Here is a 22382-nt window from a genome sequence, read left to right on the forward strand (position 1 = left end):
CTGTATCCAGCCACAGCCATGTGACCTGTGCCTGCAGGGGTTGCACGGGCACTACCAGGCGGAGGTACAGATTGGCTACTGTCCGATGACACATGTCCACTGGAACCGTGTCCCTGCTGGGAACATCCACGTGGCCTGCTGTGTCCTGGTGTGGACAGCACAGCACCAGCTGCACTGCTACTGCTACCGGCACTATGGGAGCGGGCATGTGAGGTGGCATGCTCACGTTGACCTGCACTAGGTGGTGTAGCTGGCCTACATCCACATGGCCTACACCTCACTCCTACCAGATGTTCCAGCACAGACAGCTCACGCTCATGGAGTGCCATGCCATGGTCAAGGATTCTGACCATGTCACCCAATCGCCTGTCCAGAACATCAGCAATCTGCTGTTGAGCATTTTCCAATGCCTGGATGTTGTCATTTAGGGTACAGATAGCAGCCCTCTGCAGCCTCTGCCCTTCTCTGTTCTACCGTTCATCACATGCCTGTGCCGCCATTACAGTCTGCAACATGCATCTGGTGATACCAGCTGCTGCGCTCTGTCCTGCAGGTGCATGTCTGCCAGAGGTCCTCCTACGAGCAACACCGGCCACGTGCCTGTGTGGCCCATCTGCAGTCATTACACTGACACCATGGTGTGTAGACACACCTTCTGTAGCCACCACATGTTCCTGTTCCACGCTAACAGACGCTGACTGTCCTTCTTCTATGGCCACTGGTGATGTGGTATGTGTTGGCAGCAGAACTGTGTGCGAGGAAGAGGGTGACATAGCTGGGATGGCAACCATTGGCACAGATTCAGCCCCTGACAACCCTGCCTGTACCTCATGCATATGTTCATCACTGCTAGTATCTGTGGGGACACTAACATCAGATGGACCGCAGGAGGGTAACGCACCTACATCACCTGTGAATGCAAAGAAAGACTCTAAATTACAATAGACACACACAGACACACACATACAGACACACACACACACACAGACACACACAGACATACACACACACACACAGACATACACACACACACACACACAGACACACACACACACACACACAGACACACACACACACACACACACACACACACACACACACACACACACACACACACACACACACACACACACACACACACACCATGCATGTGATTTGACAGATGGCATGCAGCATGCCTGTGGTACAGCAGAGGGCATGCAGCTCAGACATTAATAGTGTTAGTAAGAATACTTCCCTGGGGTGCACACTACAGCAAGCAAGTGTCATATCAGTAGCCATGCAGTTCACACAATCATGGTAGTATGCATGCATCCCCGTGATACACCATGTGGACCAGAACAGGATAACAGTACACATGGCTGATGTGACTTTGACATGTAATTTGCTGACGTGTGCATTAACATGCATACATGTCTGACACAATGGTGTCCTGACACATGTACAGCATCGTAATGGGCATCACATTGTGGTGTTGTCTGTATGCCCTACAGATAGAATGCATGTTTAGCAAATGTGCATGAGCATGGAAGGGTAGTGTGAGCCATCTACATTGCTATACAGTGTGAAGTACAGACACTGTGCCATTGCATGGCATCATGAGGCATCTATATTGCTGTACAATGTATAATATGTACACATTGCATAGCCATAACTGCATGCATACCCATGACATAACTGTGGATTGTGACCCATGATGCTGAGGTGTATACACACCAAACCATGCTGTGTCAAGTGACAGGTCACTGGAGGACCTACAGATGACACCCTTGCACAACAACTACAGGGTCTTAGCTGCCTGGCAACCATGTCCACACATAGCGGACATGTCAATTCACCATTTCCCACATGACATTGATGTACCACACACACAAGGTGCACAGCTAACGGTGATGTCCTACAGCAGCAAGGGAAATGTACAGTATCTGTGGCCTGATGTGGTGTCAATGTCTGTGGAAGCTGTACAGGTGACTACTGTCATGCTATGACACAGTTGTGATGTTCAACAGATCTTATATGGTAGACTTCAGTGACACCTCCACTAGCTGTGCACAGGCTTTTAGGATGTCCAGTGTACCACATCAACTGTATAATCAGTCAACTAAGGCTATAATTGGACCATGTGTGGACAATGTGCAACAGGGTGTATACACATCACATCTACTGTGTGGCTACGTGTCTCTGGCCATCCCCCATGGCCATGTGTGCACATGTGTTGGCCAAATGTGTGTGATGGCCATCTATCTCACATGTCTGTGTTGTCCCATATGACATACACCCATAGATGCCAGATATGTCACCATCCACAGGGCTATGCAGACAATGGGTTGTATGTTTGGTATGTGGGGTATGGGTCATGGGATAGTGTGACAATATTGCAGCCAAAACACTAAGTGTCTGGGACATGTTAGATGGCACATCACAATGTGTGCACCCAATGCAGGGGCATATAACACAATGGTGACACCTGTGGGCTTCCCATATCACAGCTCACTGTGTGGTACTGTTTGTATGCCACACATGTTGTTCCAATGCATACTACATATGCCTCCATTGTAGAACACCTCCACCATTGTATGCACAGCTGACCAAACGTAGCAATGACAAATACTGTGTTTTCAAGTCGGTGTATCATTTCATTTGTATATATTGCACATGGGTGGCCTGTGTGAATGATGGGTGATGCGACCTGTATATCGTGACTGGAACAAATATCAAGTGTGCAAGTGTTAACTGGCCACATGGCAAATAGATCTATGCTTTAACATGCCTGATACTGATGACAGTCTCACCTGAAACGGACTCATGTCTGTGTGGCATGCCAGAGGTACCTGTATAGGGGTGACACAGCAGTATGAACATTATCCATGACTGTATGACAGCCACAGGGTGCACTGTGCATGTTAACACATTTGCCTGTATAACAGCATATAGTATGCACATGTGTGCATACACAGGGTAGCATACTGTAGTATGCAGCATGTGTGTCCACGTACCTTGCATATGTTGTTACTTTACATAATGTACAGTGACACATGCAACTAAATGGGATATAATAGCCATATGTGCAGTACTGACTTACCAGGCAACTCCAGGCTCATTGGTTGGGAGACACCCACCTCCACAATGGCAGCTAGTGTTTGTGGATGCTGTTCTGAGGGTGTCTCCAGACTGGCCAGTAGCTCCTCGGTGTGTATGAGTGGGGGCTGGGTTGGTGGCCTACCACCTGTTCCATCTTGTTCCCTGGCGATTGCAGTGGCATGTCATATCATGTCCGTGCAGTGTCTGCGCACCTGCTGGTAGGTGCGGTTATGGCCACCCACATCGTTCATCCTCCTGTGAAGATCCTGACACAGGTCGTCCCACTGCTGGGCATGCTGTGGCACATGGCTGAACAACACCTTGTAGTTCTCATGGAGGTACGGGATGAGGACATCATCCTCCTGGCAGCTGTACGCTGGAAGGCATGTACGAGGCATTATCTGTAAGACATAATGATGGTGACAGGTCACAGTTTCAGAGATGTACAGAGATACTGCTGCACATACATTTCTATGACATCTAGTACATCTGCACAGTTATCTTTGCAAATCATCATGACACTGACATGACTGATGTGTTTATGTCACACACATGTAACACCCGTTATGCATTGGATATCATCACCATATATGTGTGTCACCTCATTACAGTGTTCATACTCCATGTGAATGCTGTCTTGATGTGGGCATGTCTATTTGCCTGCACTGGTGTTCTTACCTATCTGCACATGCCTGGATGTGTCCACGGTAATGCTGTTGACCTTGATGCTGTGTATATGTCACATATCAACACAGACACAGCCTTAATGGACTTGAGCAGTGACAATGCACACATACGCATGGAAACCTGTACATGCATGTGTTTTGCCATATACATCTACACAGCACTGTACAGCTGTTCAACATCCTGCCACGGATCACCTATGTTGCACATGTGATAGACATGGGACAATGGCTAGTCGGATGTCATTTGCAGGGATGGTTATCAACCATAGCATGTACGGGCAAGGTTTCCTAGCTGTAACAGACAGCCATTATGCCACCGAGAGGTGCATCAGTGCCACATTACTGATCCAGACAGTTGATACTACATCTACCATGCAGCTGCAGCCATCACACCATGTATGACTGGGATGACATGTGCAGCTTTGATGGACAGGGTTGCATGGTTTGGCGGGAGTATGTCACATGTATGGCACAGGGATCTGTCCAGCATGTGGCGATCCTAGTATTAGGATGGTGGATGTCCATGACGTATGTCTTACAGATCAGGATATGGACATGTAGCATGTCCATCATCATGGTGTAGCAGATGTCTTTATGCAAGGTAGACAGCATGCTGCATAGTGGAGGTGAGGATTGTGAAGGCTGGTATCACCCATCCACGCATGGCCATTACCCCTTAAAGGTGATATGTGATCCAATATTGGTCACCCCAGTGCTGTATATGCCTGTCCAATGATCTCCGTGCTCATGGATGGCACCCTGTCATGACATGGGTACCTTGTATGACTACCTAAGGGGCCTGGAGACGTCACCAAGTCAGGGAGGTATACTGCACAGCACCATCCCTTACACAGTGTCCATAATGATGACCACAGCCTAGGTGGTAGTTAATGGGTACAGGGATGTTCACCTAGCGGTGACAATGCTGATATCATCCATCAGAATGTGCACATATGTCACACACCTCACCCACACAGCCCATTCTGTATGTTGTTCACAATACTGACACAGCTATTCCTCATAGGTCATGGCCATTCACATCCTTACATACACAGATGCCTAACATTTGTCTGTGTGGTATGGGCTACAGTGAGGGTGGAGTACAACACATTAACCCTGTTCTACTGTAGCTGGCACTGGTGTGATATGCACATGTCACTCTGGCACCTTGTGTAGTTGTGAGTCTGTCAACAGGCCACTGGTAGAGCACTCCTGTGACATACAAAGGTATTTGTAATCAAACATCCGTACTGTCTTGTACATCTGTACTGCTAACATCTACAGTGATAATGGTTCATGGACATGCACACCATACTTAGCAGCATTATAGTGCAGTGCCACCCATTATGACTGTCGTCACCACTTGTGGGTTGATATTATCCAACACCCTATCTGTATTGTATGGTCATGCTAGGCACTTGTTCAGAACTTGTGAGCATGTCATGAGCTACTGATTAATATAGCACCCATTCCACACCATTTCCCACAGGTACACTGGCTGTCCTAAAATTTACAGCTTGCTTATGGTACAACAGCTGTTGTACACACATAACTCGCATATCCTGTGAGACATGGTTGTATATACAGGCATGTCCAACTGTCAGGTACCAGTGCTATTGCCTGTCTATATGATGGATATGTCATACATGTGGCAATAGAGCAATTGTCTCATGTACACATTCAATGCTCATCTCCCAACATATGACACTACAGCCTGTGGGGGATGCACTTATGCAGCCCTGCTGGGGGTAATGCTGTCACCAACCCTGACTGCACCTGACAGTCATGTGGGGATGTGTAACATTCACAACACACCCCACTCATCACATAGTCTCACATGATCTCCACCACAGGCCACACATACAAGGACAACTTGTGCAGTACCTCTCCATACTCTGTGTAGGCACCAGAGGCAGCCCCCATCATGGAACACAACATCACCAACTTATAGCCCACAGACTCATGTGTGCCCATCACACACAGCCAATAGGGTGTTATAACATACACAACACACAAGTCATAGGTGACTCTGTAGGCGGTCACACTGCAGTTCCACACAGCAGGCTACACAAGGCGATAGTCGCTTACATCTTGCTGTCAGGTAACTGGTTCTGCAACATAACCTATGCACCCATGCCACACCTCACCAGGTATGATGTGACTGTCATTCTCCATGTTAGTGTGACTGCCCTGAGATTCCACTTCACAGACTACGTGTGCAGGGACATGCAATAGCTCACCAGTCTTGTAGCCCTGAAGGTGTGGGCCAAGCCCTGGGGAACATTATGCATTCATCCGGACCTGATACCACTGTACAATGACTGACTGTGTCACTTCAACAGTTGCCTATGCTTCTGCTGTCATTCCACAGGCATCTGGTATCTGTCCGCTTTGACTGACCTGGTCAAACACAATGCTTTGGCACAGATGACCTGCACCTGTCAGTCCTGGGAGTACAGATCACATGTAAGGCTCTTGCTGCTTCTATACTGCCTGTCTTGCACAGTTTCCAGTAACAGTCACCGGCAGAACGGGAACTGGCAAGCTAGACATGGGGTCATGTGACACAATGCTTGCATCTTCCTCTGTAACGCACGCAGGCAAGGCACACCTTATAATGCACCACTCCAATATCTCTGCAGTGACTGGGACCTGCCTCTAGGCTCTGCAGAGCACACCTGCAATGACAGGTTATAGACAAACCATACCTTTCAGGCACATACCTGGACCGGCACACCCACAGCTGAGGTGTTCCCATATCCCACTATGTTGTACACACATCCTGGCAAGTTACTTACCACAATGCATCAGAGGTGCTCCACATGCAACTAACTGTGTCTGGAACTGCTATACACATTGTAACAAGCTACAGATTCAACAACATACCCCACGGTTACCAGACCTCATTTGTTGGTGTACTGGACAGTAGGGCTCAGACAGCTACTACTGATGTGTGACTGACACTACCCCACACTTAACTCATTCCCTCCAGTAGAGCTCTTTTGAGTGTGTACCTTTAACTCCCAGTGGGCGTGGCTTCAGCTTTTAAAAAATGAAGTTATCACCTTACATTTTTAACAAATACCCATTGACTCCTTTCATACAGTTACCAGGGTAGTTGATGATGGTATGGGAGTCCACACATCCTACATTGTCCTCTCATTGCCTTTCAGCACCATTCTCCATTCTGGTATTGACAACATACACATCCACCTGCACATCGTACTCTATGTCTCAGGATGTTATGCAATGTGGCTCATGGACAGGACACACACAATGAGGGTAGCATACCATAGTACCTACTGAATTTCAGTTACATTTGGCATACCACAGTCCTCAGTCATAGGGCCCCTCATGTTCAGTATATGCTTCCCTGAGGTGCAGGCTAGCACAGAGGGACTTTCCCTGCCTAGCTTTACAACCCCCTGCATACAAAGTGCCATGATTGATCCACCAGCTGATACTGACTCTATCCATACAGGTGTCACTGTGACAGATACCTGATATGAATATCATGGCCTCAAGCTGCATGACACAAGGTGCATGAACATCACCTTTGCATTACACCATTCACCCACTGACTATCACATAGGTGGTAGTCCCCTACATACATGTCACATTGTACATGTTTGTAGTATACACATATGTTGCACCCACTCCTGTGGTTACCGTATTGCCACTGTGGCGTGGATATCCTTCTATGTGGCCATACTTATCTGTACTGTGTGTGTGGCTGGTACATAGGCACCCATTGTACCTCTGAACTCAAGACTTCTACACACATTCAAGGGTACACCACCCCATTTAGGGTGTACCTTACACAACAGCTACAGCTTTACATACCACAACATTAACAGGCCATGACGTTTATTGAGCTCCAACAGTTAAAGTATGCGGCTGAACTACGGACACCACTTCTGTACACATTTGCATACTACATACTCAGGGGTGACCTCTGCTGAACAGACAGGGCCCATGTCCACAACAATATTAATGGATATACTCCACATACGCGACATAAGCAAAAGCCACTGTGAGCAACATGCTCATGGATATGTGCACACACGCAACAATGAGTGGGATGTGCTTGAGGGTTACATTCCCAAACCGGACACTCACCATGCTTTGGAACATGAGTCCTATGTACATCATGCAGGGACACTCAGTAGCACTGTTCATGTGATACCTCCCTTGGTGGTTGGGAGACACATGTACGCCAGGGATCACTGCAGTGGCTGTACTGTGCAGAGGTGCAGGTAACACATGGCTCTGCTGTACACAGGACACTACCCTAGAGAGGTGCCACTGGTGTGAACACTGTAGTTGTGCTTACACATAGACTTGCCAGACTGCATAGTACCCCACTATGAACCTGTGAAGCTATTACATGTCCTTTGTGCATGGTTACTTGGTAGCCCTTCCATTTAGATTAGCTATCATGCTATTACAATGTCCCGTGCCTACAAGCCATATGTATCCTGTTATTGTACATGCCAATAGACGATACCTTTGGTATGCATGATATGCCTGTTATGCTGTGTAGAATATCTGACATATCTACCTACAATACTATACATTACATATATTTTACATAGTATCCCATAATGCAAAGCATACTTGCACAGCAGGACCACCTTAGACATGTCATTGTTGTTATATGCCCATACACATGCCTACTGTGACAGTATATCAACATATACTATCCCCTGCTATGGCACATACTTGTTGGACATACCCTACCACTGACAGCGGGTTGTATGGAATTGTTCTGTTTAAAGCCCTCATGTAGCATCCCTTGTGGTGTCTGTGATGTGTACCTTGTGGCCCAGTACTGGACGCACAGTTTCTACAAGTTTAAGTATGCTCAGCAAGACATCACTACATAAATACCTTTTCCCACTTTATGCATTGTGGACACTTTTAATTAATGCAAACCAGGCTATACATACAGTAAATAATTAATACAAAACATGCTATACATAAACTTACATACCGAGTGTTCTACATACCTTGTTATCGTTACGGACTTTCGTCTCTTTCTCTCTCACACTGCTTAAACAGGTATTATGTATGAGCATACGGTTTGAATGTCTGGCAAGTCATCCTTATATACGTCGATACCTGTAACATGTGGTTTCCTGACGGCAATTGGTGTTCCTGAGTGACTAATTACTTGTATATCAGCTGTGCAGCTACTCCATTCACCAATTACGTGGCAACAGTGGGGTATAATTGAATTCTCCACTTGGGCATTACCCATTTGCCCTACCTTCGGGGAGATGGCCTGTATTGTGTTTTGTTATGTGTAATTGCAATTGCTATGCATAGAGACAAGTATACTTTGGATTCATGTCCCCAGTGGATTGTGTGTGACAGCTAGAGTATGTGGTTCAACATGTGGGTGTACCTGTCATCCCAACATCTGATAATGGACCATTACAAACAAAACCTGTAACATCGCCATTTGTTGCATTATACAACGGCTGCAATTTTGCATGGCGCCTTTAATTGTGTCTCTCACAAGGTATGTTGACGGTTCTGCAGATGTAATTGACTGACTGGATGTTTGTGCTGTTATTACAGTCTGTATTGCTATAGTTTCTAGTGTGGGGGATGTCGGTGGGTGTACGTAGCATATACAGGTTTGTGGGGCTTGCATTTCTACATATTCCATATATATGTGTGTGGGCTCCGTCCCCAATTAAAGAGCTATCAGTTAGTAGACTTATGTTACGGGATTGTACATTGGGCCGTTGTTAATTTGTTTCTATATAGTATGTAGGTGAGGTTGATACTTCCATACCTCCGGAATTGCAGTGATATGTCTAAATGACAGCTATCCCATATATTTCTGTCCCATATATTTGCAGTCATTGCGGTTATGTTGGTAACAGAACCTCTTTGCCATGGGTTGCCACCTTTTCATATGGCCATTGTTGGACACTTGCGGGACACACAGCAATGTTTACAGGCCAATACATAGCCATGGTCAGTACACAGGATAGCACATACTTTTATCCTCAATACATACCTATTGTTGTGGGACTTTGGCTACTTATCATATTGCATGTAACATTTATGTTTCTTACATACAGGCATAACTATTTAATTCAACTATTACATTATATATGGGACATATTAATGTCCTACTATCTCGGACATTTGCCTTTTGTAATGTTTTATGTCAGGACACACCTGCCCAGGGAGGGGCTGTCCCTCCTAATGTGGGACAGGTGGTAACCATATGCCTACGGCTAGCTATACCCACACCTACCGTAATGATCTACCTCCGAGTTGGCACTAACAGACACACACACACACACACACACACACACACACACACACACACACACACACACACATTACAGTCACACAGAGATACACACGGCACCCTCAACACACACATACACAGACTACGGCACTCACAAACACAGTTGAACACAGTACCTACGTGGACCGCAACACTGTCAGCGGTAACTAAATGTCCATTCATATCATCATACTATTATTCGTGGTTGTACTGTGTTCTTTCAGTCTTTCAGCCTCGTGGTTACGCATGTTGGTATGTTACACATTCCATAGTTGGAGGTATCCTATTTATTTGTGCCTCCAAGGTGTTATGAATGTCGTTGACCTATCTATATATATTTGCAGATATCGCTGAATCCGTATATATCAACATATATCACTCTATCGCCCTTTCTATCTGTATTATATATATGTATATATGTGTATATATATATATATATATATATATATATATATATATATATATATATATATATATATATATATATATTTGACAGGGAAAGTGACAGGCAAGCTACACCTTTCATTGTGTACTTGTTGGTGTATACTGTTTCCTGGACTCCGCACGTTTGTGTCTGTACCTGTCACATTACAGGTTAGGGTTACCAGCTGTCCCACTCTGCGAGGGACAGTCCCTCTTTGGGCAGTTGTGTCCTGCAAAATATTTGTAAACATGGCAAATGTCCTGAGATTTTAGAACATACTAATTTCCTATAGTTTATGTAATAGTTGCATAAAACAGTTATTCTGTATCTGAACTACCTATATGTCATAGAAACAGAATAAGTAAGTAAACATTACAAGAATGAGCTTTTATCTAGGCAAAACAGTGAAGTTCTGATTTTCATACTGGCCGGGTGTATGTGTCGGCCTGCAGACATCTGACGTATGTCCCACATTGGTCATTTGAAGAGGTGGCAACCCTACCATAGGTACATCTTGGCTAGCAATAGTGTTAGGTGATTCTATACATGATTGCGTGTTCTACACCTGGCAGTGGTCGTTTTACCCTTCAGAGCAGGCACTATTAGTACAGGGGTGAATAATGCTGGTTTCACCTGTTCTGGACATCATTGACCATAATCTGCGCAATATTCGGAGAAGCTTATCCCTGTTTTGCGCATATCCATATAGTCATATTTAAACATCGCTTACCAGCAGTGGGCAATGCATATTCCCGCTAACGTGTGCAAAACATGATCTGATGACCTGCATCCGACATGCATTACTCGTGCCTTTGGGATTACGTTACATCCCTTGCAGGACATGGGACCGGGAACATGCACGATGGTCACTGCATTTAACACATGGCCATCTGGGATTTGTACACATGTTATGTTGTTTTGTACGAGGAGTATACTACGGCTGTTACTCCATACTGCACTCACATGGATAACTCAGTTAGTTTACATATTGATGAGCCCAGTTAATGGTATGTCCATGTGATGTTTACTGGATGTGCTTCGGCATTGGGTATGTATATCACAGTGAGCCACACACAATACTGTGCTACACCTTCAAACGACCGTAGGTGGAGCATGCTGGGGTGATGAATGCCTGTCATGGGTACACCCCATGCCTTGACACAACATCCATGATTATATTATGTGGAACCCCTCATTAACGCAGCAGGGACTCCGTGCTGAGTGTGTGCAGAACAGTGCTTACACACATGTGCTCCCACGATTGCCTCTGCACCTCTAAGCAACAGTTACTCGATGCTGTGGTGACAGCAGACACTGTTTGCCCCGTTTGGTGTATGGCCTCTGACAATCAGCCGTGTACCTACCGATGTACTTGGGAACCTATACACACAGCACCACCATATGCTGATAGGCGCATGTACTGTTCAGGCGTTGACATTCCGTGTTCCAGTAGCTATTGTGTGTACAATGTTTGAAGGCTGCCTATGTAGGATTTACACAGTGGGCCACCTATACATTACAATTTACAGGTGGTCGTGTTTGTGTGCCATCCATTTTACTGTGTGTGCAGGTGGAGAGGTGTGTCAGTCCATAGGGGCCTACACTGTCAGAGTATGTGCTATACGTTCCCTCTTTGCCAAGGTGTAGGCATATTGGGCATACCTCCATCTGCCTACTGGGGCTGGCACAGTGTGTCCATGGTCTGAATCCCTCTGTGCCTGTGATGGCCTTGGCAATTGCGGTGGGCTATGTGGGCCTTCACCATTTTGTCCCTGCTGCAGCTGTTTCCGCAGGATCATATTATGTAGCATGGCACATACTATGACGATGTGGGCACATGTGCCTGGAGAGTACTGCAAGGCTCCACCAGATGTGTCCAAGCACCGGAACCGTGATTTCAGCATCCCGAACACACGCTCTATGATGATTCTGGTTTGTGCGTGTTCCTCATTATGGCGTTCTTGCATGGGTGTGCATTTCTGATGGGAGTCATCATCCACAGCTCCAGTGCATAGCCAGCATCCCCCACAAGGTGGCCATGTGGGATGTCCCCCTGACAAATACCTGATACAGCTGTGAGGCATGCCAGATATGGGAGTCATGGTAGCTTCCAGGGCTGCCAGCACACACATCCATGATAATGCCCTGGGCATTGCACATGACCTGGCAGTTGATGGAGTGGAATCCCTTGATGTTTATGTAGCACCTACCATGCTCACCGGGTGGTGACTTGATTTGTATGTGCATGCAGTCTATCGCACCCAGTACCTCCGGGTAGTGTGCCACATGGTGGAAGTGACGCATATTGCTGGCCAACTCCTCCTGAGTTCGGGTGAAGTATATATGCTCATTGGCATGTGGTAACATGGCATCCAGGAACTGGTGTACTACCCTGGATGCTGATGCCTGTGAGATCCCCATTATATCTCCAGTTGGCCTTTGAGAGGTAACTGTTGGCTAGTATTTGCATGCTTACACATACCTTCGTGTCCACTGGGATGGGTTCCCCTCTGTTGTATCTGGTTCTCAGGCGTGGCCGGCACAGCTCCACTATTTGCTGTAAGATGTCCATGTCCACCCTTTAATGCTCTACTATCTCAAGATCATGTAGCCCCTGGAAGGTTACCCTTGGTCTGAACACTCTTCTCCTCCTCTGGGGCCTGCGGTGGTTGTCGGCATCATCCTCCACAACACCGTCAGTCTCTAACACATGCTGATGAATCACAGCTATGGCAGCTCCAAACATGTACATTTTAAAAGTTCCCCGTGTGTTTACACCTATGGTGCAGTGTTTGGGAATATACAAGTGTTTGTAGGGTGCTTTCACACTTTATACTATTGTGCTGTGAACACAGATGATGTCATAGGGTGTGTATGTACGATCGTAGCTACAGGGTATCTTATGTGTTTTACTACCGGAACTACTATTGTGGTGCCTTTGGTGTTGAATTGCATTTGGCTGCCGTGGATTACCTCTTGACCTTCCCTTTACATTTCTGCACATTCCACCTACCATTTTCTGGCATGCTTCCAGCAGCCTGCTTTCATTTGTACTTTCCTAGACCTGGCTTCTCTTGCGTAATGTGTGCTATTGCCGGTCTACTGTCGGTTTGCTTTGCTCTGCTATGACAAATCTCCTATCTTTGCAATCCAATGCCTCCCCTCCTTTCTTTGCATTCCAATGCCTCCCCTATCCTGTTTTGCAGGTTTCTGCGAGCAGACTTGTCAGCTGCCATCAATTGGCCGCCGTGAGTTAATTGGTGTTGATTGCTCATTAGTACTCCAATTACCCTACTTTGGCATTTCCTTCTTTTCTTCCCCTGACCTTCCTGTTTGTGCTATTGTTCGTGCCGCGTGCATCCGCTTACTGGGTTTTGTGCACGTTTTCATCCCCATACACATGCGCTTTTGGGCACCATGTGTGCTCTCAGCTAAACGATTCTATACCTTCCTCCCCACCCCTGTTCTGCAGCTTTGCTTAGCAACAGCCAGGCCAGATTTGCATTGCTCCAATGTGCTTACTCCTATGGAGGCACACCCCTCTGCTGATGTCATGTATCTCCTCTGAGCCACTCCTTGGTGTTATAGCGCTGCACCGTATGGTACAACCTTCATCTGGCGGGACATTTGCGATTCAGTATTATCTGCCTCATTTGCATGGCATTGACTACTAATTCATAGTTACCACGCCAAACACTGTCGCAGGCCTTTAGCAACCCTTGCACCTTGGTTGTGGTGTTCCATGCCTACCATTGTGTATTATGGTGTAAACCTGATTTGTATTACATTGCGATTTTATGACATTTTTATATAATTTTTTTATGTTTCAGTTTGCGCACACATGCCCTGCGGTTGTACTGTGCATTACTGTGGACATGACATTAAATGTTGTTTTTTAGGTGTTGTGCATATTTTGTTATGCCATTGGCTATGTATTTAGCCATTGGCATATGTTAACTTTGTAATACATGAGTCGGGTCCGCTTCCATAGCTCCGATGTTCTCTTTGGGAAAATGTAAACTGTGTTTTTTGGTTTACATTTCCGTGGGCTTACGCTACACCTGCACCACTTCATGAATCACTATCTGCCTTCATTTGCATGGTGCGACACTGCACATGGGGTGATTAGCATACCTATGCCAAGGGCTGCGCAGTTCTGGCATACGCCGGTAGTGCACGTGGTATTGGATCGTACCTGAATCGCTCGACGGCCATATTTGGCATTATTCCACCTACGCTATGCCTGCGCCCAGGGATAGTGTATTCCTTACTATCTCAAACTTACAATATACCTAATTAACTCAAATAAAATTATGTCTCAACAGGGATATTACAATAATTTGTTTTGAAACTCCTTCAGGTACTTTTTCCATTCAACTGTGTATGTGTTCATGCCAGAAGAAAACAAGGCGCATTGGTAGAATTATAGAACTCTGGCTCAAGCTAAGTTGTTGAAGAGGCTGAACTGTTATATGTAAATAAGTTAATGTCTTTTTGATTTTGTTGTATTTTTCCCCTTTATATCAACTTGGTCTACTTTATAAATTCAATGTGCGATGGCAGGTTAAGCATTGTAGTGGAAAGCCTGCTGCTGTTTTGGTTGAAACACGTATCTTTGAAATGCACTACAAGCTCATCCATGCATTCTAACAGCCAACTGGTATGCGTAATGTTCCATACCTCATTGTTTACTTTGTACATTTGTTGTTCTTATGCTTTAACTTTCGTGACACAATTTCAATGAAAATGAATTTAAGTATAGATTTAGAGACAAACCTTAATATTTTTCTGATATGTCGCATTGCGGAAATGTTGAAAGTGGTTTAATATGGGTTTCCTTTTTGAAAGAATTTGCTCTGAATCAATTTCTTATTTCCAATTTCTTTCAGATCAGGATTCACTGAGGCAGAAATAGAGCCAATGGGTGTCTTTCAGTTTGCACCTAACTCGACACATGTTATAGTTGAAGAGAATGTTCAAAAGGTTTTTTTACATGTCCAGAAGTATTTTGGTTTCCATGGAAACAAAACTAAAGTAGGCTATGAAATGATAGCAGGAAGTGCCAAATCTGGAGAAGATTATAAACCAGTACAAAATGGACAACTAATTTTTGAGGCAAAGCAAACTGATGCAATTATTATTGCCATTGTTATAGATGACAAGATATTTGAATCTGATGAAGAATTTTATGTAGTTCTGACCTCTGCTGAAACACTGGATGAAAAACTAAAAGATTCACTACCCCGTATCAATCAGGACTTTAACAATGCAACAATAACAATTTTGGCCAATGATATTGTTAATGGGTACTTAAGTCTCGGGCCACCTGTGACATACATTAATGAAGACATTAACAGCACAAGTACTCATTTTATTTATGTTAAGCGGTCTCTAGGCTTTTCTGGGGTGGTACAAGTTACACTGAAAACATTTGGAAGGATAGGGAAAGAAAATGGACTTGCAGGAACTTTAACTGAAATTGGAAATTCTCAGTCTAACCTGACATGGGCCACTGAAGGATTGGATTTTGAGGAGCAAATAACTCTAGTTACTCTACAGGATGGAGAAAAAGAAGTGAAGGTGCCAGTCAGAATTACTGATGACAGTGAACCAGAAGGGCAGGAAATTTTCTATGTTTATCTCTCAGATCCTGAAGGAGGGGCCCTGATTGTGGAGGGTGTAGATCAACAGGGATTTGCAGCTTTTGCAGCTATTATTATTTTAGGTAAGTCTGAAAGAGGGTTCATGTATTTGTTGTTTGTAAGTTCTGCAGTTGTCATTGATTTTCCTTTTTTAACTAATTTATGTATTTAGTAAGGTATGGAAGGCTGCTGGAATTAAAGTACCTTTCTTACATTTGCTTGATCATATATATATATATATATATATATATATATATATATATATATATATATATATATCTGTTTGCACATTTTAAAGACATTCTTTCCTTTTGTGCCAGGTAATCACAATGAGGATTCTATAGCATTTCATAGCAAGGGACCTAAATAATGACTTTACACTAAATAAATTGGTCTTGATATAATACCTGTCACTACCTTGTCTATTATTGCCACTGATAATGCTGAAATGCTTGCACTGTGTTTCTAGTTTTATTAACAGACTGCTAAAATGCCCCATACCTTGATCTTGGATTCACTGCCATGCATTCAGCACATCGGGCAACAAGCACCTTTCAGCATTTATTGTTTCTGCAGCAGGAATGGGTTCTATGGGGTCAGGTTGCTAGCCCGCGGCCCAACCCTCCTCAGAGGGTGCAAACTGTCCCATACAATGGGGAAAAATTTCTCTCTGACTTCTCTTTTTGATATGACTGTTTTTCATGCAGGAAGTGACCTTCAGAATGGCATCATGGGATTTACTGCAGAGTCACAAACAGGTCTGGTATTGGATGAAGATTCTGATCAGAGAAAACTTCAGCTCACTGTACAAAGACAACAAAACAGGTAATGAATGATAATTTCTAAAGTAGAAGCTTACAAGTGTCAATATCAAATCAGTAGTGAGCTAAGCTGTTGCTATTAAATATCTGTAAAGCATTTTACAAGAAATATATATGTTTATACATAGTCTTTTTATTGATTTAGTATGAATGCAACACATGAATAAAACAGAGCACTACATCCTGTAAGATAATGCACTTTTGTAATAAACACACTGTCAGCCTTATCCACTAGGCTGTAGTATTATGCTTATTTTAAATATTAGGTCTTAGTGTGCATAACTAATAACAAAAACTGAATGCACACCAGGCAATATCATTTGCCAAATGAAAAATATTTTAATGAATATCAAGTGCTTTTGTCTCTATTCACAAACAAGACTTCATCAGGATATTACATAAAACTAGTGAGGTTACATTTAAATATATAATTTCATCATGTGATAAACATAACTGATTACTAATTTATTTATTTTTTTTGTTTGTCACATGATGACACCATATATTTAAATATAGTCCATTGGTTTTATGTAACTTCTTGATGAAGTCTCCTTTGTGCAAAGAGACGAAAGTGCTTGATGTTCATTAAAATATTTTTCATTCGGCAAATATTATTGCCTGGTGTGCATTCACTTTTGGCTATTAGTTTTTTCATTTTGGAATTTGAAGCCATTCATTATGAGGTCCTCTGCTCTTGGTTTGATTATAAGTTACTATGCATAAATCTTTCTCTGAGTGTGGTGCATCATTTAAATTCAGATGGGTATCTATATGACCTGAAATGATTCCTGCTAATCTATTAAATTGTTTCTGCACTGTGTGTGTGTGTGTGTGTGTGTGTGTGTGTGTGTGTGTGTGTGTGTGTGTGTGTGTGTGTGTGTATGTGACAGATTGTGAGTGTGTTCATTGTTAACTTTACGATGTGTAAAGTTAAATTGTTACCTGCAGGTATGATATGCTAAGTCCTACGTGGAAAGACATGCGGCCCCTTGGTAATCAGTAGAATTTCTTTCCCTTGGTGATATCAGATGATGGCTTTGCACTCATTCGGAATGCCATGTAATTGTATTAGAAGTATTACTCTTGCAGCCCTTCTTATTTACATTTATTCACTACAACAGATTATAGCTCAATTTTTTGCATCACAAAGTAAAGAATACAAAAGACTGAAAATGAAAATACCTCATGCAAAACTGAATTGAAAACTATCAAAGGACATAAACAGTAGTGCATATAGGTGCTACACTACTGACAATGCTATTGTTACAAATGTCTAAGTCCATATTTGAACAGCAAGTCACTCACCACTGTCACGGGGGATGCCATGCCTCCGTGCAAACTGAGAATGAAGAAGTTTTAGTTTGGAGAGCAGAACCCACTCATATGGTTGTAAGTGCAGTATTTTTCAACACAATATTTACAGGCTTAAGTTTGACATTTTTGGTCAGTTATTCTTGAGCAATTTTAAGTTGAGACCATGTGAGTTCAGTACTTTGTGATTCAGGAAGCAGCAGTAGTGAGCCCTGTTCTGTACACTACAGGCAAACCTGATAAACAGTAACATATCTCTGAAGTAGCCAGAGTGCTCTGTTGTTTCTAGTTCTCATACCATCTTTGTATATGAATTGTCCATCACCCTGTCCCCCGTACTTCATACCACACCAACGATTCCCATCCCTAGTTTCTATTTTTCCCCAAAATGTTTTTATTTTTATTCAGCACTCTCCAACAAACAACAATAAATATGTCAGCATGCAATGAAGGACAGTAGCTCATCAGTAACATAGAGGATTATTATGTGTTTGAGACATAGATACCAATAAATCGAGAGGTGATTCTTGGCATCCATTTTGAGAACACATAATAAACATGTTATGACTGGAGACCCAGTCCTAATTCTTTGTACTGCATGGAGCTTTATGTGCTCTATGTACCGCTAGTTGCAGTAAAAAAAAAAAAGCCAAGTGTTTTGCTGACTTTCAAAGCCATAAGCACTTAGCTGTCAGAAATGCAGTGTACCACAGTCCCTTATGTTTACACTCTCTTTCCCATGCCTATAAACTGTCCAGATTTTCACAGAATGTCTAGAGTTTTGCCTCTTTTGTTTGATGTGTTCCTCAAAACGTCTGTGGTTTTCAGACAAATCATAGAGGATTGAAGTCATTGAATAGTGACATGCATTTGAGTTTCAGAGGTCATATTCGTGAGACAAAATGCAGGTGAATACACAAATCCTGTTATTCTAGCTACTTTCTAACTTTGTAAGAGGAAGAGACACCTTATTGACATGGACAGCAGGCAGAGCCAACTCTTTTATTCTGCTGCTGTCATTAATGAAACAGCATTAGCAGATGTGACTGCCTAGCATGGGACCCAACTTTAATAACTTCAGCAGGGAATGCCAGTCTAGCTTTTAAATGATTTGTCTTTAGACGAATATCAGAGCACAATCACTGTACTCAATGCACTACATGAATATTTTGAATAATCCAGCACAGAATTTATATTAGTATCTCGTAGTATTTTCATGGCTTCAGGATCACATTGCACTTGTTGAATCATTCTTTCTCCATATATCACCAAAGGATTGATCCTTCACTGCAACTCTGCATTTAAATCCTTTCCTCCTTTTCCAGGAAATCAACATATCAACAACCATATTGCACATTTGATACAGCATATCCATGGCAATTTTGTAATGATTCAGGCAAGATAAATATTTTGGCATATTGTATCTGCCAATGCACTCGAAGTAGATTCATGTCACACTGTCACAAACATCAGGCTTACTGTTAACAAAAAATATTGATTTTGTGCTATTATTGATATACAAAATGGGGGGAGGCAGCAGTTTTAGGGGTTTGGTCTGTTAGCATGTCACTCTGCACTACTGTACTAACTCTACTGCCAAAGTTCAACAACTGCAGTCAGTATTGTGGATTTCATTGTTTTTGCCATGATATAAAGGCACACAGTTAATGTGCTTACAATATATTCATGTCTGAGTGATTGACTTATTTACTTAATGTTACATTTAAAATGGAGTATTTAAAATAGTTGCATTTGCACTTATTTCAATCTCATGGCTTGTGATTCTCATGGCATTTCACATAACTTACATTTAAAGCCATGCAACAGAGAGAAAACACAGATATACATAATAGCAGGCAGGCTTACCCTAGGAGCCATGGCCACCGTATAGCTATCTTTCTGAACTGCTATCCAGAACATTAGGAGTTAACGACAAAGAGGCACTTTTTCAGAAATAAGCACAGCATAATGTTAAAAGTACTTGTTAGTCAAACTTTTCTTTATCCCAGACTGTATCTTCATTCCTACTTTGCAGTGTCATGTATAAATAAGGCATGAATTAACTGCCTTTTCCCTTAGAATGATTTGCTTGTTTGTGGTACAAGCTGTGTTAGATTTGTAAAAAAATTTGCATTGATTTCTTTAGCTTTTTTCTCATCTGCTTATTATATTTTCCATTGCTTTTCAAGCTTTTTCCTCAGAAAACTCCTATACAGTAAAGTATTTAGGACAGTCCAAAGGAATCAATATACTTCACATAGGTATCGTGCAAAGCCTACATAGAGTTTACAGGTGTGAGCGGTGATGTGTAGTGTGCAGCAGCTCACACCAGTGCACAATGCATATTGATACAGTGCACTACGTTTGCCACAATAATCAGCAGGTCTTCACAGATATTTCTGAATCTCTTAGTGCAAGACATCTGGCAAAGGCCAACATAATGCAGGGACAATGACACAGAGATAAGGACATATTTGACATATATGCCCTATAGAAATGTACTAGAATTACCAGGGGTTTGTGTTCAGATACATGTTCTGAAGGATTCAAAGTATGAAACTCAAATATATCTCAACCTCTTAAAGCAAGAAATCTGGACAAAGCCATAATTAGTGGGGGACAAAGGCCCAAAAAATAGGGTCATTTTTGAAATCTTGCTCTTACAAACTTAGAACGTTGATAGAATAATAGGTTTTACATTAGCATGAATTTTTTGAAGAGCATGAAGTTTGAAACTCAAATGTCTGTCATTAGCTCCTGACATCAATCTGCAATGACATGCCAAGGATTTTGTCAGAAAACCAAAATTTTATGAGGAAAAGATTAAAAATATGAGACAAAAATCTGGACATGTTGCAAACATCTGGACAGTTGAGAGGTACAAACTCAAATGTATGTGATATTGAGTCACATCAGTCTTGAGATCATCCCAGTGATATGGCAGAAAACCACAAGTTTGATAAGAAACACATCTGGACATCCTATGTATATCTGGACAATTGAGGGATATGAACGCAAAGTACATGGTCCAAACACAGTACAGAACAGTGTATCTGTAGTGCAGAGTATTGTGATACCCATTCCTGACATTATGTACTGATGCTGTGTAAATGATCTGCAATGATGCATGGTCTGCCATGTAAAATAAACACTCAGGGGAAGTGTGTGCATTGAATAAGGACACACAGATGAATTGTAGGAATGAACACAGGGAAAAAGGACAAGTGAAACAACCTAATATAAATCAGATAAAGGCATGTCAATAAAAGATGGTTGTAGCAGCAACACCAATCCCATATCTATACTGTACAGTAGGGGACTGCACAGTGAAAATGTGTATTATGTGACTTTCACACAAGGTGACATAATGGGGAAGATGTCTATGTGAGATAAGCATCCTTACATAAACAATGCAGAGGACATCTATCAGTGATGTTATATACAATTGGGGTAGGGTGCATATTGTGAAGCTGTTTAAACTGATTTGCCTGAATATGAGTGTAATCCCAGCAGAGGTCTCTAGCAAGTTGGACACAGGTACAGACTCATGGAAAACATTAAAGGAACCAACCACAATCATGGAGAATATCAGAATAGTACCAACAGTAATCCCATGCCTATGACATAACATATGTGATATAGAGTGATAAGAGGTAATCCTGCACAAACATACTTCAACAACTATTATGATACATCCACACTTTATGAGTGTAATTGCACACTGACTGGGCACTGTAACATCTGCTGGAGGTGTTAGGAGGAACACTGCTATACCAGTATGCAACATCATAAGCAATACAGGCTAGATGACTGGTGTGCATGGCATATACACACACATACACACACACACACACACACACACATATATATATATATATATATATATATATATATATATATATATATATATATATATATATATATTTATATATAATACACAATCGACACTGTCACAAATTATATCCATACCATTAATGTTGTCAAACACATATGTATGTAGTGTGTGAATCACCAGAACAGGTATCACACATACATCTGGTGTAACAGCTTGTTTGGTGTTCCACATCATCAGACAGTCATATTTATGCCACAAAAAAGAATACCTAA

The 22382-nt window shown here is 42.7% G+C and overlaps 1 protein-coding gene across 1 annotated transcript in view; it reads left to right on the forward strand.

The window, feature by feature from the left end:
* The window catches only part of ADGRV1 (adhesion G protein-coupled receptor V1), a 3979741-nt gene that overhangs the window by 1952126 nt on the left and 2005233 nt on the right, over positions 1-22382 (forward strand). Inside the window, exons 74-75 of the mRNA XM_044064182.1 lie at positions 15391-16226; positions 16851-16968. Coding sequence (XP_043920117.1) covers positions 15391-16226; positions 16851-16968 — 954 coding nt within the window. The remainder of the gene's footprint in view (positions 1-15390; positions 16227-16850; positions 16969-22382) is intronic.

This window comes from Protopterus annectens, chromosome 2.part2 (assembly GCF_019279795.1).
Source record: "Protopterus annectens isolate FY-2018-M chromosome 2.part2, PAN1.0, whole genome shotgun sequence".
Taxonomy (NCBI): Eukaryota; Metazoa; Chordata; order Ceratodontiformes; family Protopteridae; genus Protopterus; species Protopterus annectens.